Source organism: Acipenser ruthenus, chromosome 47, assembly GCF_902713425.1.
Source record: "Acipenser ruthenus chromosome 47, fAciRut3.2 maternal haplotype, whole genome shotgun sequence".
In the NCBI taxonomy this organism is placed as follows: domain Eukaryota; kingdom Metazoa; phylum Chordata; class Actinopteri; order Acipenseriformes; family Acipenseridae; genus Acipenser; species Acipenser ruthenus.
The window spans coordinates 6,244,470-6,269,463 of record NC_081235.1 but is presented as its reverse complement, the minus strand read 5'-3'; the positions used below and the strand labels follow the sequence as shown (position 1 = coordinate 6,269,463).

The 24,994-nt window shown below is 43.8% G+C and overlaps 2 protein-coding genes across 6 annotated transcripts; one reads left to right on the top strand and one right to left on the bottom strand.

Annotated features, from left to right (window-relative positions):
* The first annotated feature begins 3,941 nt into the window (after positions 1-3,941).
* LOC117428972 (BOS complex subunit ncln) lies at positions 3,942-13,242 on the top strand. 4 transcript variants are annotated; one of them, XM_059014192.1, is made up of 15 exons: positions 3,942-4,291; positions 5,664-5,854; positions 6,787-6,931; positions 7,226-7,320; positions 8,417-8,497; positions 9,015-9,118; positions 9,733-9,821; positions 10,489-10,628; positions 11,139-11,335; positions 11,491-11,578; positions 11,802-11,840; positions 12,123-12,283; positions 12,385-12,438; positions 12,680-12,758; positions 12,894-13,242. In XM_059014192.1, the coding sequence occupies exons 1-15, from the start codon at positions 4,117-4,119 to the stop codon at positions 12,954-12,956; spliced, it is 1,701 nt and encodes a 566-aa protein (XP_058870175.1). In that variant the 5' UTR covers positions 3,942-4,116; the 3' UTR covers positions 12,957-13,242. The 4 variants fall into 4 exon arrangements, with proteins under 4 accessions (XP_058870175.1, XP_058870176.1, XP_033903933.3 ...); XM_059014193.1 differs by having other exon boundaries at positions 3,943-4,291; positions 11,139-11,317; XM_034048042.3 differs by having other exon boundaries at positions 3,943-4,291; positions 12,120-12,283.
* A 1,345-nt stretch (positions 13,243-14,587) lies between these two features.
* On the bottom strand, positions 14,588-24,000 carry LOC117428976 (ceramide synthase 1-like). 2 transcript variants are annotated; one of them, XM_059014194.1, is made up of 7 exons: positions 23,091-24,000; positions 20,665-20,824; positions 19,831-20,011; positions 19,154-19,315; positions 18,370-18,517; positions 17,597-17,742; positions 14,588-17,321 (listed from the first exon to the last, which is right to left on the bottom strand). In XM_059014194.1, exons 1-7 carry the CDS (start codon positions 23,346-23,348, stop codon positions 17,249-17,251), a joined length of 1,128 nt encoding a protein of 375 aa, XP_058870177.1. In that variant the 5' UTR covers positions 23,349-24,000; the 3' UTR covers positions 14,588-17,248. The 2 variants fall into 2 exon arrangements, with proteins under 2 accessions (XP_058870177.1, XP_058870178.1); XM_059014195.1 differs by lacking the exon at positions 23,091-24,000 and adding an exon at positions 22,752-23,041.
* Between the last annotated feature and the right edge of the window lie 994 nt (positions 24,001-24,994).

The following is a 24,994-nucleotide window of genomic DNA, read 5'->3' as shown; positions in this document are numbered from 1 at the left end:
GAAGTAATGGACAGTAAGCTGATCCTTCAGCAGAGTGGTGAGGGCAGTAAGGTAACTGGTTTGCACACAGCCTTTGGAAAAATAGATTCTGTATCCATTTGTGTTTTACTTTCCATGGGTAGTTTTGCTATGTCATATTGCTTCGAGTGGTGTTTAAAGTGCTTCTTTTAGGTTGGCCAGGGTGTCCTCGGCTCACTGTGCACTAGCGACCCCTGTAGACTGGCCAGGCGCCTGCGGGCCCAGAGCTGCCCAGAGCTGCGTGGTCCTGCGACGCTGTAGCTCTGAGGTGGCTGCATGGCAGGCTTGCAGAGTGAAAAGAAGCAGACGTCTGACGGCACAAGGTGTGTGGGTTCCACTCTTAAATATTACTAGCGGTGACCAGAAAATACCAGCAGCAGTCATTTGGAACGAGTGCACACCCCAGAGTAAACAGCTCTGAAATGGGATCTGCGAGAATGACCGGTCTCTTAACTCCTGAGCACACTTAATGCAACCTAATGGAAAATCTGGCTCCATAAAACCTTAACATCCATTATAGCAGGCTCAGTGTTACAGTAAAGATGTCCCTTATCATTAAGATGGCTTTTTGTTAAGAAACCTTTGTGATGTCACTGCCAGATAACTGCTTCACTGGCCTTGATAACTTATTTATTGAACCGGGAGCTGTTCCTTTCTGAAACTCAAGCATTTCTTTTTTTTTTTAATCGTGTTTATTTATTTGAAGATATTTGGGGTAACAGCAAAGGCTCCTCGTTAAGAAAAAAATAACATTCTTGCAAACTGATTAGGTTTTAAGAATTAGAGTGGAGCTCATTTATTATGAACCTGCCACGGCCACTCTGTGCTCCCTGTGCAGCGTGCATTAGAATCCCACATGCACACATTTAAAGGAATACTTATTTCTGTTTTTTTTTTTATCTCATCATATGTGGGCTTAGTCATCTTATATTACTGTTTCTGCATCCAGATGGATATTTTCCATTGCAGATCTTTAACAGACGCAATGTTTCAGGAGGGAAGGAATTATCGGTCACACCTAGTGGTCACTTTTAGAATGGCCACATTACAGAAATTGCTCAGACTTGCTCAGAGTCAATATGACTTTATTAAGGACGCCAAAATCCGTCAGTAATAAACGATGATTACAAACACATTAATTCAGAGGCATTCTCTTTAAAGTTCATACGCGGCACTTTTATCATGTTTCCCCTTATAAAAGTTTACCAGGGCATGTGTGCACTTTTCCCATGGCTATACTGTGCATTTACCATAGTTTACCCTGGTTTGCCATGTTTATTAATATGCTTTACCATACCTCGCTATTCTTTACAAGGCTTACCCATGCTTTACCATCCTTTCCTGTTCTTTGCTATGCTTTTACTAGGGTAAACTTTTAGAAGGGGGATCTTATACCTGCTGCACAGGAAGTGGAACTACAGTGTGGTTAATATAGCCAGAGATAAAACTAAAGGTAAAGCATACACAAAGTTCCACACATAACCCATGTGGTTGTATCGTGATGTAACAGATCTGATTCAGAAAACAAACATATATATACAGACCAAATGACTGTATATATTACTGTTTATATTAGTGTATATGCAGTATCTATGGATATATAATGCATTTCTGTCATTTTGACGACCTGTCAAGATTTTGCCCCAGGAGAGGAACACAAATTGTGTTTCTAAGCCCTGCACCTAAAGGGTAATTGCTGAGGTACGTGTAAAATCATGAATGAAAAACCTTGCTGATGCCTAGCTAACCTAATTGTTTTTGGTGGTTTTGCTTTGCTTGTAGCAACGGAAATAATGAAGCCAGGGGTCCATTAAGTGCGATTAGAGGACATCGTTTCGCCATTAATCTCCCACTTACTGGAGAGGCTTGCCAGCAAATCAAATGACATCATCGCGTTTCATTGCTGAGCCGCTGCAGGGGCGAGGTGTCTGGTCGTCTTCGCTCCCTGCTGGAAGCTTCGTCAAGGCTGGAAGCATTGATTTATCATTTAGCAGAAATCGCCAAGCCTCTCCCAGCCACTTAACATGGCAGATTCTCGAAGTTTCCAGTGCAGCCCTGATAGCTCCAGTTCAGTTCGGTATAAAAACCCTGTGCTGATTTTTTTTTTTCTTGCTTGTTTCTTGTGAAGCACATCTGGTCATGTGAGCTTCCCCGCTCGCTGTGTGTCTCCTATCGGCTCCTGTCACGCACAGCCTGATGAAACCCTGTGATGGACAGGGGCCAGTTTTCATGGGCCTTACGGAGCAGAGATTATGTTTTTTTCGGGGCTCTTGAAAGCATTGGGAAAAGCCCTGGTGGGAAGCCCAAAAAGTTCAGCATGGGGTGGTTATACTGTTAGATTCATCCCGCTGCCCCTCAATTCTGAATGCTTTAATTCTGAATACTCTGCCCCCTTTGCATCCCAGGTTTGCCGAATGCAATGAAACGGACTCTGGGTTGAGTAAAGGAAGCTCAATCTATAGAGGCTGTATACTGCTGCAGCCAGTGCTGGGCTAATCAGACTGCTAGACTCCATTTCTATCGATTGGGGAGCTTTTCATAGTCACTAAATGTAATTCTTATTGACATTATATGAGAAAGCCTTCTGGACGTTGTTGCCAAGTGGAAAATTGGACTGTATCTAGCCTGACAAGTTAGCTGTCTATCAAAATGATATTCTAAACTAAATCTGTAATATAATAGAAAATACACTGGGGTTACATGGGAACATACAGAACATGTATTTTTTTTTAATCAGGGTAAATAGACTCGTTGGTATGATACTTTGCTTTCTGTTTAAAAATGGGTAATGAAACTCTGTTATTTAGTCAGTGTCAATCCTGTGACAGTACGCTAAGTATTTAATCCTTTAGATATTCGTCAGCCACCCCTTCTGCAAGTTTACACCAGAATCCATGTTGTAGTTTTCCATTCTCAAAACTAGTCTATGCATTAACGTTACATGAGCATGCTTTGCCATTCCAGTCTGCGATATACCATGCCTTGCTCTACCTGAATGTGCTCTACTACACTTTGCTTTTACCATTGCATGTCTATTGACATTTCTCACTGAAAATTGCTGAAACGCCTTTGTGTTCAGTGGAATACACTACAGGTATGTTTAAGAATTACTACCAGAGTGATCATATAAACTATCTGTAATACCGAGTGCAGGAGAGGTACATGTCAGTTTGTTTTTGTGTTATGCAGCTGTTGACAGTAATAATTAACGTCCGGGTCCACAAGCGTTTTTATGCTTTACACGCTGTAACAAACATCAAAACAGAAGGTCTTTGTGAATAAATAATTGACGGGTTTTGCAAATGCTCAGCACGTGCGGGTTGCTGGTTTTGAAAGGCAGAGCAGCAGCGCCCCCTGGTGTTAGGATGAAGTAACAACCATCCCAATGCCGGTGAAATAAATAAATACAAATCTCTCTTATACACAACTAAGCAAGCAGTGAAGTGTAATGGTTCGTTAACATTGCACGGTGTGTAACTACCTCACAACAAATATAAAGCACAGTGTGTATTAACAGAAGGCTTCTTCTGCTCTTGCATTATATTGTTTTGGCTAACCGACAAGTCGACCTGTATAGTAATAATGAATTGTTCAGTGGCTTGAAGCAATTATTTAAATATCGGGAAGTTTCCAATCCAAAAAAACATTACTTCAACGTACCTGTACCATTTGGACAACTACAACATCCAGAATCCTTTGCTGCAACCAAGTAGGCCCGCAGAGAGACGCCTGTGAGATTCTGAAAGACCTCTCCTCCTGAACTAATGTTATCATATTCATAGAAATTATATTTAGTTTTATGTATTTTTAATTCTATTCGCTTTTTGACACCAATAAATCCTTCCTTTTTTTTTTACGAGGGACTTTAAATATGAAATTGCCCTTTTCTTGCCTGAAGGACCCTTTCAATTTTTTTAGACGTCTTTCACGAATGCCAGAAGGACCTTTCTTGTAAATGCCCTGTGTGTGCGAGCGATAGCTGTCACTGTCAAATCATTGAATCAATCGAGGTGGCTTTTTTTTCCCTTCTTTTTCTTAAATTGATTTTATTTTAAACGTACGTTTTCAGCGCACGGTTCTGCTCTTCTTCTCGTCATCATGTTCGAGGAAGCCAGCGAGGTGTTCGAGAACATGTTGAAAGCTTCTTTCCCGTTGACTTTCATTGTGTTATTACCGGCGGTTCTGTTCCTGGTGTCTCCGCTACCCGCGGAGGCTGCTCACGAATTCACGGTCTATCGCATGCAGCAGTATGATCTGCAGGGGCAAGCCTATGGTAAGTGCATACAATAAAACAGGGGACAAAAATGTATATAACACGTTTATAACGAAATGCTTCGTGCGTGTATAGCAGGTACAATACTAGCCCTTATCTAGCATTGCGAAAGACGCGTAGACCGCACATCACACACATGGACACAGGCCCTCTCAAAGATTAGTTCAATTTGTTTATGTAATTAGCAGTAGTATTTCGGGGTTTTTTGTAACGCCCGGGCTGTGTTTGATGCGCGCCTCTGTTGAGCCAGCCGTTGTGATAAACAAAAGTCACTGGTATTGTTTACTGTTTTTAGAATGTCTTCAGCTGGACAATAGAACGATAGGACCAGGGACAGCATTCCGGTGGGCAATGTCCAAGTCCATTGTAGAAAGCTCGAACATCAAGTGGGGGTTGTTCAAAAGTGTCAAATAGCTCCTTCTCACTCAATGATGAAATCTGTATTCAGAGGGTCAGGTCGGTTTAACCCATTAAGAGCCATTGTCCTCATTTGACAACAGGGTACTTTGATTTTTTTTTTGGAGCATTTAACTGGTATCATCTACCTGTTATTTAAACATTCACAGTATTGGTATGATGACTTACTCTAATTTTGTTAACCTGCAGAGTGAAGTCTAAATGTAATGTATCAAACTGCATAAATACAGCTCGTGTTGTGTATTTGGTACTTGATGGGTTAATCTTCTATGTGCAGTGTAGGTGGAATTATACATTACTGTGGTTACCGATAGTATCAACATGAAGTCCAGCCACACTGCAGATGGAAACAGGAAAGAGTGTATCTTGGCACCCTCCTCCACGCTGCAAAACCAGGCAGGTGATTGATGAGATTTAAGGCAGGTGATTGTTCAGAGCTCTGCAGTGATTAAATGTCGGGCTGTTTCTTTAGATATTGCGTGCATCTGGCTTGATTGCTTGTGTGATTTTTATTGTTTTATTTTTATGAATGAAAAGCTTTTTGCAGCCCTGGCCCATTCCCAATGCTTCTACTGAAAGAACCTGCTGGAAGCATCTAGACGAATCCAAGGCTAGGACCATTGCTAACAGGTCTCTGTCCAGTGATGTGTGCATAGTAATAGTAATAATAATAATAATCGGCATCCTATCATCTATTCAGTATGAGTTGAGCCAGTGAATCCTCCAGTTCTCTCAAGCACTTTCCAGATAGCTCGCTGTTCAATAGCCGCTTTCAAAAGTCTTGCATCAAAGCTTCTGAATGTTTTGGGGATCTTGATATTTTTAATGGAGGCTGCCAGTACTGGTGCAGCATTCGGTGTGCTACCAGTCTTGGCGGTCTGCATTGAAGAGCTGTTCAGCCTCAGTGTGTAATGCTTCTCTGTTTCGTTCTCTCTCTCTCTTTCTCTCTGCACAGGTACCAGGAGCTCAGTGTTAAACACGGAGGCCCGCACAGTGGAAGCAGATGTGCTCAGCCGGCGATGCGTGATAATGCGGCTGCTTGACTTCTCCTACGAGAAGTATCAGAAAGCGCTCCGCCAGTCCGCGGGGGCTGTGGTCATCATCTTGCCACAAAACATGTCCACTATGCCCCAGGACATTGTGCAGGTAAGGGGAGAAAGTGATGAGACCCAGAGCTGGTTCTTGGGTATTAAGACAGTCGAAGATTTCGCTTCGGGGCAGAGCTTGGTGTCGTTCTGATGCACTGCAAAGCTCTGAGGCAATATTCCCTAAATCAAGCGGGCAGTCAATTCTGGCTTTTCAAAAGTGCATCTTATCACTGAATATCATTTGCATTACAGTTGAATAAATGTGGTGAGCAGGCCGCTAAGTTTAATGTATGCACAAGGTCACAAAGGAAACGGTCTGGCTGTATTTGCATGGCGTCTCCAAGTATTGCTTTCAATTTAGCAATATCAAATGCTTGTTCTATTTTAAATGTGACCTATAGAAACCTGCTGCTGTTGCAAGCACTGGCATGTCAATCTCTTATTCTGCCGTTTGCCTTCAGGAGGGTTTGCAGGAAACTACATTAGTCTTGCTTGACTTTCTCACTTAAAACTAATTAAAATGTTTTGATTACCTAGTGTGCGTGGGCAATCAGGGATGGACATAAGGAAACTATTGCCTAGCAGTTGAATCCATTCCAGGTTTTAATACCAGCTTGATTAGCCACAGTGTGTATAGGTAACAAGCTCAGGTGTGTCTCATTAAACTCATAGTAAAACCAGGAATGGATCAAACTGCTATCCTATGGGAGTCTTATTTCCATCCCTGGCATTTGTTACGAGATTGTGGGGTGATCTAAATACCCTGATTTAACTCTGTATTGATCCAACTGGGGTTTTCCACAAGGGCTGATTCACTGACCACTTATTAAAAATACTACTTGCTGTATCAGTGCAATGAAATGTGGTCCCCTGAATATCTTTTGAGGTGGCATTATTGAGATCCGCCACGGTTCAGATCATTAAAATAGACACCTTTTTGGTATGGGATTCTCGCTTGTGATCTTGATTTCTGCTTGACCGCCTTTCCAGCAATTCATGGAGATTGAGCCGGAGCTGCTGGCCACAGAGACGATCGTTCCTGTGTATTTCGCTCTGGAAGAAGAGGAGCTGCTCTCGATATACGAGCAGACCCTGACCTCCTCTTCCTCCCAGGGCTTGGCCTCTGCTGCAGAAGGTAGGGAAGCTCCTTGTTCTAATGTGTTGTTGGGGTTTCAAATCTATACAGCAGGGGTGTCTAATCCCGGTCCTGGAGGGCCGTTCCACTCCAGGTTTAACGGGTACTTCTTTACTACCCTGGGGTACTGCAAAGCAGTGTTTTTGCAAGGATTCTTGATAAACGAATGCAAAGCCTAAACTCTTCTCCTCTTAAGGGTTAGTTGTTGGAGGGGTACGGAACCAGTTACTGCAGATGTTTTCCTTTGAATTGTAGTGATGGATTTTTTTTCCTCCTCATCTCTCCCTCTTCCAGTGCTGCTACACACAGCTACTGCAAACGGTTTCCAGATGGTAACGAGCGGAGCACAGAGCAAGGCTGTCAGCGACTGGGCTATTACAAGCCTGGAGGTGGGTCCACATCAATGAAGACTTTTTCCAAAAGCACTTGACTTAACCAGCTCACCATACGAGTGACGGGGTTTGGGTGGGTTTCTATCCTAAAAGCAACCATGGTGTAACCTTTCCCCATTATCTGCTAATGCCACCAGGCTTGATTTCATAGCTCTGCTCTGCTGCAGTAAAATCAAACCTAAGATTGAATCGTTGCTGTGAGTAGTTCAGTTCTGAATAATTCAAACAGTGAGCGGAGAAGATGACAGGGGTGAAAATAAGACTCCTGTTGCATAGCAGCTTCACACATTCCAGGTTTTAATGCAAGCTTGATTTAGCCACAGTGTGTATGTAGCAAGTTCAGGTGTGTCTCATTAAACGCATAGTAAAACCAGGAATGGATCAAACTGCTCTGCAATGGGAGTCTTATTTCCATCCCAATAATGCATTCAGTGTTTCATAGTCAAAGACGTGGGTAGCTAAAACTGAGTGGGTTGTCTTGACTTAATCTCTAAAGCAAATAGCAAGGGTCATTGATTAAGGAGCATGATGTTTTTGTTCTCTGTGGTAGTTTTCCATTAACTTTTATGGTCTAGCGATTTGAGGATGTTTTCAGATACTGAGTAATGTCGTTTAAGGAATATATTCACAGAACTGCAGAACACGACAGAGTTGCACAATTAATTACTCAAAGTATGTGCTTATTACGTGGAGGGGGTTGTGTGCATTTAGCTGCTGAAACGATCCTGGTTGTAGATGAGTGGATGATAAACAGAGGGTGATCTTAATCTTTGTATAAGCAAGCTCATCGTGGTGTTTACATGAGAGGCTTTGCTGTAAAGCTGTAGCTCTCCACATCCGAGCTCAGTCTGTTGGTACGGATCCCCTTTCATTTCGTGCCGTTCTAAAATCTTGCAGTTACTGCAAGAGTAGCAATAACGGTACCATAAAGACCCATCAATAGTAATCCAGTTCATGAGGAGGTAAAGTAGGACTCTGTACGAACACTAAGAGCAGTGCAGATTGAGCTTATCTTTGTGTTTGAAATGCAAGTTGGTGGGATTAACGTAACCTGTCCGGTTCTAACCAGTCTTCCGATCTCTTCACCCTGCAGGGAAGGCTAGCTGGTGTGGGTGGAGAAGATCTTCCGACCATTGTCCTCGTAGCGCATTACGACTCGTTCGGTGTGGCTCCGGTAAGTGATGTTTTTATGCTGCAAACACGCCTTTGTGTCCGCACCCCCGTCATGTTCACACCCTGCATTTGTACTTTGATCAAATCCTATTGAGTAGTAATGTTTTGTGCAGCTTGACTTAATGCAATATTTAGGTTTCAAGGTGAACCCCTTTTTTATTAAACAGCTGAGGTTTGCAGTTTCGTTTATTTTAACATTGTGGTGTTATACTGTGCAGTGTCTTGTTCGGTGTAGAGTTGTGTTTTATTTTTTATTTGCTTTTTTAGTGCACTGACAAAGGTGCTTAACCAAAATGTTTGTCTGCTTGACTTACTTTTTTATCTTGGAATGTACTGAAGTTGCATTGGCTTACACGTAATAGTAAAAATAAATACAAAGTACTGCCTGCATTGCAGGACGTCTTTGTGAACGCGACTGGAGCCTCTCAAGGTTTTACTATCCCAGCTGAGTAAAAGCTGCCGCTGCGCTCGGAGTCTCCCCGGTTTGTGATTTGTTTCCGTTGTGTTTCTTTGTTTAGTGGCTGTCGTACGGGGCTGACTCCAACGGCAGCGGGGTGGCTGTCCTGCTGGAACTGGCCAGGCTCTTCTCAAGGCTCTACACCTACAAGAGAACACATGCTGCGTAAGCTGCTTCATTCTGTGGGGTGTTTGCGTGGGTAGTTCACTGGGGACTTCACCCCCTTTACCCCCACACACTTTGGAGTTTTTCTACAGCAGTGGTGGCCGAGAGCCACAATCATGCAGGTTTTCTGGGTGTCTCTTTTAAATCATCAATGGTAAAGACCTGGAAAAAAATGTTAGTGTTGACCAATTAAGAAAAGAATTGGTTCAGTTCAGTAATTGAGAACTCGGGTAGAACAAAACCCAGATGACCCTGCGGCTCTCCAGGATCAGGGTTGGCCACCCCTGGACTAGAAGATCTATCCTGGGCCAGCTGAGGTGTTTAAATCCAGGCTTAAAACACCTTTTGTAATTGACCTTTTTTTTTTCTCCCTAGCATTGCAGAGCTTTTTAGAGTTGACCGTTTTAAAAACGCCTTGTACTTGAAAGATGCTACTTCGGTCACAAATTTAATTCCATTTTTTTAGAAATTGTAAAACCGTTTGTGTGAACTCTGTGGAGTTCGAGAAGTTGTCCTGCGGAAGTCCTGTGTGTGATTGATTGAGAATGCCTTTGATTGAAGGTTTAATCAGTCCTGTGTGTGATTGATTGAGAATGCCTTTGTTTTGTCCCCAGATACAACTTGCTGTTCTTCGTTTCGGGAGGTGGGAAGTTTAATTATCAAGGAACTAAACGCTGGTTAGAAGACAATCTGGATCACACAGGTACAGTAGACCTTACCCAAGCCGTATAAATGCATGTTAAAGTTATGTTATGTTGCATTGACTTTTTTCTTTTTTTAGGAATAGAATCCGATGCAGTCATTTCACTAAGACTGAAAGATAAGTCATACAGCATTGTAAAAACTGCTGCAAAAGCACAATACGTATCCATTACTAATACCAACCCCCTGTCCTGTACTTACACAAGTGGGAGCCACTCTAATTATCATTGTCTGTAAATAAATAATAGCTGAGTGAACACTTCCTTGCGTTTTGATGGTTCAGTCGCTAAAGCTTTCCATACATAGAGGGCTTTTAGTTTTCGATCTTATTTTTGTAAGTCTGCTGCCTTTTGCTTTCAATCAAGTCTCACAAAACTAGCACTTTTGGTTTCAAAGTGAATTACCAGTATTTGCAAACAAATTTTATTGTGTTATAAAAGTTATCTATGAAGTGACTACCTGAACCTTTCCTGAAGATTACTTCTGTAAAAGAATAAATACTATTATCGTCTAATAATAGCTGCTGTTTGAGAATAATTCTATGCCCTTGTAATGTGTTTTGTGTAAACGGTGGCAGTGTTTTTGGTGAACCAGAAGGCTGGGTTCCTGTCTAACCAGCTGTGGCTGGTTTCACATTGAGTTCTGTGCTCTCTTGTATCCCCTTGTAGACTCCAGCCTGCTGCAGGATAACGTGGCCTTCGTCTTGTGCCTCGATACATTGGGGAGCAGCGACAGCCTTCACCTGCACGTTTCCAAGCCCCCGAAAGAGGGGAGCCCCCAGCACACGCTCCTCAAAGAGCTGGAGACAGTGAGTTTGAGATCTGAAATGCCAGCGCCGCCTCAAAGGGGCCCTTCGGTCACAATTTCTTATTTTAAAACCGTTCATGCGAACGCTGTAGTTCAAGAAGCTACCCTTCAATAACTTTGTAAAAAGCACATAAATGCATTATAAAATAGATAAATAGATAGGAAACTTAATGTGATCCGATTATGTACGCAGTCACTGAAGGGGAGCTGTACAAATCCAGCCTGTATTTGTATAAAGAGCACCAGGGTTTCCCCATTTTGTATCTCGATTCTATCATTAGATCCTGACATTTCTCATTACAAAACACACACGGAAGAGCTTCAGTCTCACAGCGTGCAAGGGAAGCACATGCTCACTGTAGCTACCTTCGTGAGGCTCCAAGCTGGGCACCAGCGAGATAAATCGACCAAGAAGCTCACAGTCTAGAAGCCATGGGGTTTGATAATCAATCTGTCTCCAGTAAGCCTGCGTCACATCTGAGCACTGCTCTCTCCCTCCCTCCCTCCCCAGGTCTCTTCCAGCCAGTACCCGGAGGTGAAGTTCTCCATGGTGCACAAGAAGATCAACCTGGCGGACGACACTCTGGCCTGGGAGCACGAGCGTTTCGGCATTCGCCGGCTCCCTGCCTTCACCCTGTCCCATCTGGAGAGCCACCGCAGCGCAGCCCGCAGCAGCATCATGGACGTGCGGTCAGTGCCAGGCAAAGGGCATGTGTCACTTACTTGGATATTTTTGGAAGGGGGAAGGGGGGAGTTTGGGTTCTATAAATGGCAGGGCCAGCAGGTGTATTCTTTATTTTTATTGCTAATAACTGATTCTAATAAAAGTATTGTCTCTTTTTTTTTTTTCTTTTCTTATTCAGGACCCAGGTGGATGTGCAAACTCTCAGCCGTAATACTAAAATCATAGCAGAGGCACTGGCTAGAGTCATCTATAACCTCACAGGAAATGTCTGTCCTGTTTTTGCTAATTCCAATTCCTTTTTAATTTAAATTATCAATTGATCTAGCTCGGAAACGGGCATATTAAACTACTGAATGTTATACTTTGATTATCACTGCCACCTATTATACGCTGCATTAGAAAAACAAAGCTGATCATAGACTTTTTAATTAACAAACCTGAAAGGTTCAGGATCCCTTAAAACCCTGCCTTGTGTTCTTCTCTTCCCAGGGTGCCCCAGAGGACCTGCAGATCTTTACAGAACAAATGGTAAGTATCTGCAGTAACACTCGCCTCATCCCGTTCCTGGTAAAAAGAGAAAACACACACACACAACTAGTGCAGACTCCCTCCTGGAGTTTAATAACAAAGAGATTGTGGAGATTTGATCAAGAGATGAGAGTAAGACAACAGCTTTGCCTGGCTTTGAACATTTCTTTAAAAAAAAAAAAACTCATTCCATTCAAATCACGTGACCGGGTGACCTTTTAAAGCTGGTCTGTAGTGGTAACGGTGTTGACAGGCTGTGCCGTCCCCCGTCCCCCTCAGCAGGTCCAGGAAGAGCAGCTGTCATCCGTGCTGGACTGGTTGACCTCTCAGCCCCGGGCTGCGCAGCTCGTTGACAAGGAGAGCCCTGTGGTGGGCACACTGGAGTACTACCTGAGCCGATACCTCAAGGACGTCAAGCGCCACTACGTCAAGGCAGACAAGAGGTAACGCGCTGGGCTCTCCGCAGCCTCTCTGCTGCTAAATCTACATGCAGGCTGATGCTGGGGTGGTTTTAAATGTTTATTTATTTCCATCTTTCTTCCAGAGATCCAGAATTTGTCTTCTATGATCAGCTGAAGCAGGTCATGAATGCATACAGGTAAATCGTATTCCATTTAAAAAGAATGCTGAATTCCATCATCCTTTTCTGGAGTGGACCCAGCAGTGCGGTCCTGTAGCCTTTTACAATACATGTGTTCTAATGCTGCACAGGGATACGCACCTTAGGAATCCATGGCTTATATACACTTGATCCGAACCTCTAGCTGCTTTTAGAGAATAAACTTCCTGAAGATCAGATCGGTCTTGTGTTGACGAATGTTTGTCTTGTGTTTTCCTAGAGTGAAGCCTGCTATCTTTGATCTGCTGCTTGCTCTTTGTATAGCAGTCTATCTGGGGGTGATGTATTTAGCGATCCAGGTAAGTTTTTAATGTGAGGGAGGTGATTTATCATTGTGACACTGAGTTCCGGCAGGGCTGGGGTTGGATTGAAAATGATCTGTTTGTTACGTCAGTCCCTTTTTAATCTCCCCCTGTCTCTGCATTCTGTTTCAGAACTTCTGGCTTCTCTACAGTGTGGTACGGAAGGTGACTCAGCCCAAGGCTAAGCAGCATTAAACTTTTTATAAGACTTTTCACTCCTTGTGTGTTTTTGGGAAAAATCATGATGGGATTTTTTTTTTTTATTTAATTGGAATTGTCCCTGCAGAATTTAAACTGAGCCTAAAGCCGCTACCCCTTTTACAGGATCAATAGGTTGAAAGACCAAGCCCCTGTCTTTCTCTCTCCAGAGTCAATATACCTTTTCAATTCACTAGTGCGGCTATCCACACCCTGCATATAAGCTACAGTCTGTGTGGGAGCTTTCATTTTTAAAGGTGTATGTATAAAATCAATTTTCCTATCCAGGTGTGCCCTAGTTCTGTTTGATATTCTGTGTTCTACTGGATTCCCAGTTTAGCCATATGAACTTTCACTCTTCAGGTTTTCAATGTGGCTGTGATTTCAGGTAAAACAGCATGTCAGGTATAGGATCGTACCAAAGCTCTGTGTTTGGGAGGGGGGTACGTACGTTACGTTCACTCATCCTGACACATTCTACTGCGCCTCTTTCAGCACAGAGCTTTGGAAAAGTTGATATGGATAGAATGGGAGAATTTAGATTTAGGATACTGGAGGAAAACAATTTATAAATACAAATACACCTTAAAACAAATACTGCCACCCCCCCTGTCACTGGTTGTTCTGCTTCAGAGGTATGTGTTCACAGAATATTACAGAACATGTGACGAGTCAATTGTTGGAGACTGTACCAGTAACCACTGGAATCCCTGTGTGTACTTATTCATGGGCACATAAATGACACTGTTTATGACAACTGCCAATAAAAAGTGTAGGAAACAGTGGAGTCTCGTGTATTCAGAGTTGGTGTGTTTTTGACGGTTCAGAGATGTCAGATCTGCAAATACCAGAACAGGGTTTCAGGAAGGACACGTTGCTAAACTTGTCCAGACACCACTTTCAGTACCGGAAGCCCCCGCAAGGAGCGGGCATGGTGCAGTGCTGAATACTGCTCTGAAAACCTGCAAACCAGCTCAAACTAAAACCGCAGACGCTTGGAACGTCTTGATGGTGCTGTTGTATGGCAAGCTTCTCCGTTCTAGCACTCAAAATGATTTGTTTTACTTTGCTAGGTACCGTAGTGCTCTCATACCTTGCATTGTCACAATGCAAAGATACTAGGATTTGACTGATCATTTTTTTTTCAAACCCATTCTTTTTCATTGGGGCTGTTGTGTCTATTTTCACAGACCCTGACCAGGACACCCTTTCCTAATTAGACAGCTTAATGCTAATTAGGGGTTTAACTAGCTGTAATGCAACACAAGCGAAGCCTTGGTCACTGCGTGAACCTGTGCTTAGAATTAAAAAGATGTGCCGCTTCAGATGGGCGGTTCGATTAGAAATGAAGTAAAATGTGACATTTGAAAAGGTAATGAATTCTGACAGAGAGGTAAGAGCTGGTGCTTTGCTGCCTTTAATGAAGCTTGTCATTATTTATTTTGGTTCTCCATGGCTCGCTCTCTCTCTTGCCCTACTCTGAATCATTGTGTTGTACATGATCAGAAGAAAAACCTTGAAAGCTGCCGGAACAAGAAATAAATACATGTGTTGAAATGTTGTGGCTCTGGATACTGAGTTGATGCAACATACCGTAAACAACAAGCATATATACAAAAAAAAAAAAAAAAAAAAAAAAGGTTTTATTCTTGTGAACGGATAACATTTCAGTGGTTTTAAATATTTACATTTTATTACAAAAAAATATATCCATTTCTTATCTATGTTTTTTCCACTGATCACGCATGCAGAATTAGAAGGATTGGGGTTCAACATTTCTTGCCTGGCATAAGGAGAGGGGTGATGGGTTGAAATCTGTGTGTGGATATGTGCAAACACTTGGTTCGGGGCCAAATGGAAACTGCAGATCAAAAAGTCCCAGGAAAAATCAGCAAATGCGATTAAAAAAATAGTCGCTGGTACATTATCAGGCCCCTACTCTTTAAAACTCATGAATATTGAGTTCACCACCAGTTTAAGAGGACTGAAAGGAAACTACAATGCCAGCAAGAAATGTGATCCTCAAGCCTGCGGTACACCAAGCAGACCCGTGCAACGACTTGCAGGAACTCCGGTATGGGACTATTGTACCCGGGTAGCTTAAGAACCACATCTCTGCAAAACGTTACACGTGTAAACTAGATCTGTGACAACACTGTCCAGACACCAACCACAAAAACCATGTGCAGTACATTAAATATGGGACTCTAGTTTCATTTACACAACTCTGGGATTATTTTAAAAAAATAAAGATGGAAACACATCTGACTTTAAATACAAAATCTAAGAAATTAAAAAAAAAAAAAAGGTTTTAGTAGGAGACTGTAGGAGATATATATATATATATATAAATAATTCATCCTTGGGCATTGCTGTATGGATCTCTACTATTATATCACTTTTTTAAAATACAAAGATGCTGTGTGGGCAGTTACTGGTTGTAATCGATGGACCAGGTAATACATTATGAAGGGACTTTTGATTAACAGCAGAACTTCTTAGATCACTAGAAATCAGATCATGCTGATGTAATACAACCGAGTGCAATTTCCCAAAGAGTTGCTTTAATAAGTCCTACACCACTGTAACTGATGCTATGCTATGAAATGTACAGCGAAACTGGAGGTGTGCATTCTAACTTCTGCAGTGATGAAACCAAAGGAACCATTTAAAAAATGCATCATTTCCATCCTAAATTATATTTAACCATTAAAAAAAAAAAAAATCAATAGAGAGCTTTGTGTTTTACATTTGAAGAAACTCTACAATTAAAATATATAAAATTAAGCAACAAAAAAAATGCATTTAAACCCAGTTTGGGGAATGAGGGGACTTTTTTTAACATTAACAAATAAAAGGTTTTGAAGAGGCACAAAAATACTCTCAAGAAACGCTCAACACAGGTGTCGGATCGCTGCGTGCATTTGCTCAAAAACATGTTCACTGTGCAAAAGAACAGAATCCTCTGACTTGTCAAGGGAACAGCAAGATATATGCAGCTGCATGCAATACTGTGGAGCGGGTTCAAAACATCGAGATCATTCGGAGCTGTCCTGCTGTGGAAAAATCTGCATTGACTTCACGTCGTTCAGCTCAGTTCAAATCTCAACAGGGTTCGTTGTGAAGAAGCCAGAGAGTGAAAGTCTTTCTTAAAAGAATCGAGGAATGTTCAGTGAAGCGTGGATTCCCAGTATGCTCTTTTACCAGACAGTCTACTGGTTGGGTTATCGGTTGAGCTCAGTTTTTCAGCAGTAATTTCACCTGGGGGATGTCCAGTTCAGACAGCGTGGTTTGCTAGAGGCTTGCTTGAGCTCAGCAAAGTGAATCAGGTGTGGATCCAGCGTAACGGACCTTCACAATAGAGCTGCGTCTCCAGATCCGATCCCTGGCTCTTCTGAATATAATAAAGAGGAGGCTTCTGCACACCAATTCTGCTTTCTATGGGCACCAGAAAGCTCCCAAGATCAGGAGTATTCTCCGTAGCTTTATTAAAAGGTATATGGAGTTGGCAAGTCAGATACACTGGATTTAGGAAGTGTTTTTAGTGTGAAGTTTCTATACAAGATTTAGTGTGCAACGGAGGGAGGGTGATGTCACTGTAGAGCGTCTCATTACTCCCCACCCCCCCCCTCTTTAAATAGGGTGACCTTAAGACGTGACACCCATTTCCACTTACAAATAGAGGCAGTGTAAGCCCTCTTTATTCACACAGTTGTCTTTCTTCTTTTTTTTAGGATTAAGACAGAGACAGTGGCACTAGATGCAGTCAGGTATATGAGGCAGGCAGGTGCTATAGGGCCGTCCCCTCACAGCTCTGCCAGCGAGTGCGCCTCTCTCCTGCCTGACGTCAAGTCCCGAGCCTCTCAGTACTAGAAAAGGCTGCCAGCTGCACTGAACTGCGCCTGTGGCTTTGTAACATCCAACAAAGGGCTTGGCTGAGACCAGCAAACTCAATTCATTTGTGACCTGAGCCTGATTCATGCACGAGGGGCTAGTGAATTGACATTAATGACTTCAAATGTTTTTTTGGGTTTTTTTGCAAACCCAGCCAAGGTCCCCCAACTGTTTCTATTTGATCCCGCGTCCAATTTCACTCGGTTTTGAAGGCGAAAATGAGAAAATCAACTCAAACACACTAAGACCTTTTACAGTGCAATCTGAAATATAAAAAGGCGTCTAGAATGGTTTCTAGAATTGCAAAGCATATTTACATTGACTTGGATACAGAGCAGGGTGATCTTCTGGGCTTGTAGTGCAGCTCTCCGCCACAAGGTGGTGCTACGGGGCCGTTACAAGCGCTTGTCCTTCACAATGCCGTTCTTCAAGCGCTTGTCCTTCACAATGCCGTTCTTCAAGCGCGTCCTAAAATAAAACAAAGCATACCGGCACATTAAAACAGCTGCTAAACATTACTATTCCCAGTGCTACTATTTAAAAAATCATTTTCTAAGCAGAACATCTTTCTTTCAGTCTCTTTGTCATTGTTTCTCTGAATCATACACCTTTCCCGGCTTGTTTCGTTGACTCCATTTACCCCTCACCCTGTTAGATTCACTCGCTGGTTGTGAGTGAGGTATGCATGAAGTGGAATCTACAGTGCGTGCGTCGGGATTAATGGCACACAAGAAGACGTTTACCGTTCTTTCCAGGAGTTGTGATGGGGTCGCTCGTGTTGCTTCTTGTGCAGAGCGGTCTTCCTGCTATCCTCGATATCGTACTCCCGCACATCGTTCACCTCCGTCATCTGCCCTGTCAGCACCTTTACCACGAACAGCAGAATGTACTGGAGAGAGGGGGACACAGGAGTAAACGGGGGAGGCACTAGGGTTTGAATACGGGCCAACGTGCCATTGTCTGTCCCGTCTTTAGAATTAATTTCCTTCAAACATAAAAACAGTCTCTTCACAATAGCTTTTTAAACCGCTGATAAACATGTATTTTAAACCTGACCAGGGTTGCAAACCCTGTACATACTGGAACGATTCTAACGGGCATGCTTTTGTTTTCTATTACTGTTTTTAGGTTGTTTTTTTTTTGTCCTGTTTGAACGATTTGTCTCTTTTTTTTCCCCCATCTATTTTAAAATGTTACTTCTTGCCAGAACCCCCTTGCAAATAAAATGTATAGCTCAAGGATTATATCCTGGTTAAATGAATACATTTGAATTCTAATAGTATGTATCGCAGTATACCATAGCTAATAGTTATCTCCACAGTAAAATAAAAAAACAAGGCTGCTTTATTAACTGTCAATTCTTAGTTTCAGAGATGAATGCTTGCAATACAGGAAGGATGAAAAAGAAAAGAACATAGAGGCGTAAAGCTGCTTGAATGTGTCTCACTCCAGCTCGTTTGAGTGGGTTGTGAGCGAGGCTACAGGCAGGTGGGGGCAGTCCAGTGGGTCTACTCACCAGAAACCAATAGATATTCATCAGGGTGAGCGCAAACAGCAGAGTGTTGAAGAAAAAGTAGAAAGGGATATTGGGAACAGACTGCAGGCTGGAGACACAGGTGGTGTAGAGGACTTTAAGAGGGAACCAGTAAAGACGACACCAGAACCTACGAACACAGAGAGTCATACAGAGAGAGAGAGAGAGAGAGAGAGAGAGAGAGAGAGAGAGAGAGAGAGAGGGAGGGGCCCTCATAGACCCTTTGATTATTATTTCTACAGCTGTCCAGGCTTGTTTGGCTTACTCCATTTACCCATCATACTAATACAGTGATTCCTACTGGTTACCTAAGGTAAGTTGTATGCACTGCTGAGTAAACCGAGGACCCCTGCAGGTAAGGCATTGTGTTGCAGCGGGCTGGTTTCACCAGGTGGTGCCCAAGCTCACACAGCCCAGGCTGGAGACTCACCAGGTGGTGCCGAAGCTCACACAGCCCAGGATGGAGACTCACCAGGTGGTGCCGAAGCTCACACAGCCCAGGCTGGAGACTCACCAGGTGGTGCCGAAGCTCACACAGCCCAGGCTGGAGACTCACCAGGTGGTGCCGAAGCTCACACAGCCCAGGCTGGAGACTCACCAGGTGGTACCGAAGCTCACACAGCCCAGGCTGGAGACTCACCAGGTGGTGCCGAAGCTCACACAGCCCAGGCTGGAGACTCACCAGGTGGTGCCGAAGCTCACACAGCCCAGGCTGGAGACTCACCAGGTGGTGCCGAAGCTCACACAGCCCAGGCTGGAGACTCACCAGGTGGTGCCGAAGCTCACACAGCCCAGGTTGGACACCAGGTCGTTGAGGAGGTGGTAGACTCCAGCCCGGTTCTTCAAGTACACGTTGAGCTTGGTGAACTCCAGCTGGATGTCGTTTACGTCATGCAGGAAGAGAACCAGGATTCCCACGTTGTGATACCTGGAGAGGAGGAGGAGGAGGAGGGAGCTGACACACACACACGAGAGGGAGCGCTGCAGAAACACACACACACACGAGGGAGCGCTGCAAACACACACACACAGACACACATGAGCGAGCGCTGCAAACACACACACACGCACGAGGGAGCGCTGCACACACACACACACACACACAGACACACCATCATCAGCCCCATCCTGGAACTCGGCACACACTCTCGGAAGTGGCCCAGCATGAGAACAATACGAAGGATTTTTGCGATCCTTCTGTTGCTATTGAATTAACTCAATTATCTTTTTTTTTTTTACTTTTTGATATTTTCAGTGTTCAGGTTCTTTGAGCTGTGTTCAGGAGTCGCTCTTCAACTCTAGTTGCCTGCAATAGACACGCAGAGCCCAGGCTAGATCATCTGACGTGTGTACACACACACACACACTTTAAGGCATGTTAAACATACCGAAACGTTGGAACGTATGGATGAACCAGGGTAGTACCGGTCTTGTGAATCTCACCTGAATGCGTAGGAGAAGGTGATGAGCGCCAGGGTGATGATGTGGTGGAGCAGCATGACGGCCGAGTCCTTCCTCCAGGCGTCCATGTGCAGTGTGGCGTAGATCGCGTGCCCGTAGAAGCTGCCCTGGATCAGGTAGGCCACCGCGATGTCAGTGGGCACCGCCATCCCTCGTTTCCAGTCTGGGACAGGAGAGCCGCAGGGGTGAGGCAATTTTATTCGTGTTTTTTTTTTGGTTTTATTATTTCAGTTCTTGTAAAATATAGATTGGCAGCACAGGAAGGCTCTCCCCTTATAAAAGTTTACCACAGTACACCTGTCCCATGCTTCTCTGATGGTTACACTCTGCATTTACCATAGTTTACCACAGTTTAATATGCTTGCCCATACCTTACTGTTCTTTCCAATGCTTCCCTATGCTTTATTACACTTTGCTATGCTGATGCTCTGGTCAGAGTTTATAAGGGTCTTTCTATAACTTTGTTGTTCTGTTTTTTTTCAGCTGCATTTCTTCAAGAAGCATAAAATGTGATTATATGTCCAGGCTTGTCAGCAATGAACACAAGGGCAAGCCAGAGGTTACTTCAATGTTAAACAGCAATGTAGCACTAAAGCTTCTTGTTCATAGCTCCAAAGGAAGTTTAAACATAGATCCACTCCACAATGCACTTCCGAAAATGAATCCCCATCTCCTATAAGCAGGGGGCAGTGACGTTTTTGGTCTTCATTAAATGTGGTTGTATTTCTTTTTATTCATCCCCCACATGAGGTCGACATGCATGACAGGGTTAAAGGCTAACAGGCGGTTCTAGGCTCAGCCTAGCGCTTACCATACCGTAAAAGGCGGAGGGCGGGTCATGGAAGAAGGTGTACTGAGTGAAGAAGAGCAGGTAGAAGCTGTAGGACCAGGATGCCGTGTAGAAGAGCAGTTTCCACACGCTCTCCGGCATTTTCGACGCATCCTTGGGCTGCAGAGCGCACCAGCGTCCCAGCGGCTGGAACGACAATTCAAACATAACACAGAGACGGGTTTATCCCAGATTCCTAGCAGAACTTTTTGCAACAGGCTTTGTCATCTCCTGTGCTTCACTGTGCTTTTACAATGCATCTTGCTAGGTCAGACACTAATATACTTGCCAGGCGTTTACCGTGGTTTACCACACACAGTAAACTTTTATGAGGGTAGTGCTAAACCCACTTTGCCAGGGCTTCAGCAGCAAGTGCTGTCAATAATGCATTAGGGAACGAAAATGTCATTATGAAATAAATGCTGTCAGCATCCTTTAATGAGTGGTGAATGCTCTTCTTGGCTTGGGCAATATCTTAGATACCTAATGGACATACATTCAGCAGATGAAGTATGGCACAGATATATATATATATATATAGAGAGAGAGAGAGAGAGAGAGAGAGAGAGAGAGAGAGAGAGAGAGAGAGAGAGAGAGAGAGAGAGAGAGAGAGAATTCAAAAACAGCAAACAGCTCTCTATCCAAGGAGAATCAGGATCCAACAGGATTCTCATCAATCACTAGAAATTCTTAATGAAGACTCACTATTTTAATAATTAACTGCAATGTTGGGGCTTCCACCTTCAGATAGCATGGTAGAAATAGCAACGTCAGGTCTGGTGGTCCAGTGGTGAAAGAAAAGGGCTCAGCCACTGACACTGTGTGTGACCCTGAGCACGTCAAGGAACCTGCTTGTGTGTGCCAGTCCGTGTGGAACTGACTTTCCACTCCGGGGTCTTCCCAGACAGCCCGAGTTACACTGGGGACAGCCTGGGCTCGATATGCTGTTCTTTGACATAGAGAGACTGCCCAGCGTATCTAATGTGACTGCATGGGTTGCATGAGTGCCCCTTGCTCGTGCTAACTTGAGCAGCTTGACCTGCTGTTTTAAAGAATCGGGGGTGTTTTAGAATAGGAGGCCTGCTTTCGTTTTTTTTTTTTTTATGTAACCGGGGCGATCATCTAGTAAATCTCTGTTTCCACAGCAACGGTAGAACAATGCCAGTCACTGTTGCAATGCAGCAGAAGAAATGTCCTCCTCCTCTCTCTCTCTCTCTCGTCCTAAAATTTGAAATGTTCCCAGCAGGTTATGTAACCAAGATAAATACAGCTCGGGATAGGATATTCATGGTGAGATCCATCCATTCAATAACCCCCCCTGGCTGCTGCCGGACTGATAGGCTGAAACCAGCTTTGTTCTAAAGGGTTTTGTTCAAACAAACAACCTTGGAGATGCGTTAGTGACCCACTGCAGCTCACAGTAACTATCGCTTCCTTTATTTACCCAGCTAGGACCAGCTGTGATCAGGCTCTTGAATAACTGTCTGCCGTCAGGAAATACTGATCCTAAATATGCCATAAGTTGGGCATTAATTCCACAACAAACGCAGGTCGGATCTTGTATTGTTTGAAGATTAAAAACCAACTAACCACACGCTTGTCTCTCCCTGGAGAGTCTGCTTAGTTTATTGCAACAGGAAACACAACAATAATCTTCAATTGGTTTTTATTTGCGTGGAGTGCAGGATGCGCCCTATAGCCTGGAGGTCGTCGGTTCGAGTCCAGGCTACTCCACTGTCGGCCAGGGTGTCCTTGGCTCACCGCGCACCACTAACCCCTGTGGTCTGGCCGGGCGCCTGCGGGCTTGCCTGTAAGCTGCCCAGAGCTGCGTTGTCCTCCGACGCTGTAGCTCTGAGGTGGCTGCATGGCGGGCCTGCAGAGTGAAAAGAAGCGGTCGGCTGACGGCACACGCTTCGGAGGACAGCGTGTGCTCGTCTTCACCCCTCCCGAGTCAGCGCGGGGGTGGTAGCGGTGAGCTGAGCCTAAAATACAATTGGACATTTCAAATTGGGGAGAAAAACAGGGTTAAATAAATAATATAAAAATAAATAAACAAAACAATGCAATAATATACCTGCTTGGGGGTTGAAGATGACAAACGTGCAAAGTACGAATAGCCACATTAATTTAACCCTGCAATGCCTTTAAAAACATGATAATATAGAGGTGTGGCTAAGCCTTGTATCCGATGTGACACAGAAATGGGCATTACAGGGTTAAGGTGTACTTGTAGTCTTCATAATTCAGAACACTGCAGACCGCATGCAGCGTCTTCCTTTGAGTACTGGCATATCTAACCCAGGACACTGAGGGAGTACCGGACAGACAAACAGACTGTGCATTCCTTCATCAGATGCGGCGCTGGGTGTTAATTGTGCGATTGTTTGAAGTGTGCATTCAGACACTCGCTTACCCGGAATATATACGCAGAAAGCGCCTGTCGCAGCACTGTCCACCCCAGGGCACACACCGCAAACAGCACGATGTCGCTCCAAGTTAAGATGGCGTTTTCCAACAGCGTCCTTTTTGACAGCTCAAACCCGCAGCCCCGGCACTCGTTGAAGGCACTGAGCAAAGCCGAACAGCTCCTCGTTATAAGATCCGTATAGCCGGGCATGGGCTCCACCGCTCTGACGCTGATATTACCGTCCGCTTGAGGTGGTCTTCCCATTTTAAAAACCTCTATTAATAAAAGAACAGGACGAAGAGGAGGCGGCGGTCAGTTTTAGCCGCTGTTAGCTATCCAGAATGTCCACCTCCGTGCCTCTCAGGACAGGACAAGGTTGTCGCTTTTGCTTATTAAGCTGTTTTCTAATGCGAGATACAGTATCCCAGCCTCATTTCTCAGTCACGCCGTATGGTTTCCCCCCCTAATACCGATGCAATTCTGCACTGGTGTGATTCAAGACAACTGGCAGGTGTCTCGTTTTAAAAAAAATAGCGTTTTGTTCTGAGATACACTTACAGCGCTACATTTTATACAAAACGTTTAGGCTATACATAAATCTGCAGGGTTGTCTTCAAATTGCTTACTGTATCTGTTTCAGTGCAGCGGTGCTTCTGATAAATAAATAAATGCAATAAAAAAAACGCAATTGTGGTGCAGCAATCTGTAAAATTCAAATCCCGCGGCGTTTCTTTCTTTATTCTCGAATGCAACGCAACCTTCACATTATCAGTTAGGGCACTTTTTTTATGCTGGAGACAAAGGACTGAAGAAAGACTTGAAAAATGGCAGGGCACACCGCCTCCGGTCGCCTCCGCCAGCCCGTGTTAAGCAATGCACCAGACTGATGTAACCGCGAGCATCCCCGTTTGTTCTGTATTTAAAGGCGCAGTGTTATTATTAACGTTATTTTATCTTTAAAGAGTCCAGAACCCGTGTTCAGCGGGGACATGTTGTATTTCGTCAAGTTTTGGTGTGACATTCTCGTATAATTATTACAAGCACTTTTTTTTAAATTAGTCATTTAGCAGTCCAAAGCGATTTACAGAGACAAGGGGCCAAGGGGTGAACTATGCATCAACAGCTGCTGCTGCTGCAGTCACTTTTACAGTAAGACCTTGGGTTTACGTCTTATCCGACCTTAGCTCACGTTGTGCATCCTTCAAACATGCATTGATCCATTAGACCTGCAAGCAGTGCTTTGTTACATATCTTGATGGCTGATACTTACGGAGCCCCAGAGACGACATGGTTGAGGAAAAAAAAAAAAAAAACGCTGAACTAATCTGTACACACAGATTAGTAAACTGTACGCACAGATTACTCCATAATTTTTTTTTCTCAACCATGTCGTCTCTGGGGCTCCGTAGATACTGAATCCTTTTCAGGTGGATTTTTTTTTTCTCTTTAAATGGTTAAACATGTTTTTTTATAGCAGTTAGCCTGGCGAACACCCACCGCTAAACATGCACGAGTCTAAATTATTATTATTTATTTATTTCTTAGCAGACGCCCTTATCCAGGGCGACTTACAATTGTTACAAGATATCACATTATTTTTACATACAACTACCCATTTATACAGTTGGGTTTTTACTGGAGCAATCTAGGTAAAGTACCTTGCTCAAGGGTACAGCAGCAGTGTCCCCCACCGGGGATTGAACCCACGACCCTCCGGTCAAGAATCCAGAGCCCTAACCACTACTCCACACTGCTGCATACAAAAAATAAAATAAAATGTCAGAGAATGCATCTCTATATAAAAATACACGAGCAACATAAACGGCTATAGAGTGAGATTACCTTGCTGCTCTGCTGCTGTAGAATTCAATGACAGAAATAACTGATAATGAACCACGCCATAGACTTGA

What these genes read in the sequence shown, in the direction of transcription:
- LOC117428976 (XM_059014194.1), bottom strand. Translation starts at nt 23,348, where the DNA reads ATGGGAAGACCACCTCAAGCGGACGGTAATATCAGCGTCAGAGCGGTG. An exon ending in CCCGCCCTCCGCCTTTTACG is followed by an intron (nt 20,012 to 20,664) that starts GTATGGTAAGCG and finishes CTCCTGTCCCAG; the next exon opens with ACTGGAAACGAGGGATGGCG. An exon ending in GTGAGCTTCGGCACCACCTG is followed by an intron (nt 18,518 to 19,153) that starts GTGAGTCTCCAG and finishes CTGTGTTCGTAG; the next exon opens with GTTCTGGTGTCGTCTTTACT.
- LOC117428972 (XM_034048042.3), top strand. Translation starts at nt 4,117, where the DNA reads ATGTTCGAGGAAGCCAGCGAGGTGTTCGAGAACATGTTGAAAGCTTCT. An exon ending in ACTCGTTCGGTGTGGCTCCG is followed by an intron (nt 8,498 to 9,014) that starts GTAAGTGATGTT and finishes TTCTTTGTTTAG; the next exon opens with TGGCTGTCGTACGGGGCTGA. An exon ending in TGATGTATTTAGCGATCCAG is followed by an intron (nt 12,759 to 12,893) that starts GTAAGTTTTTAA and finishes ATTCTGTTTCAG; the next exon opens with AACTTCTGGCTTCTCTACAG.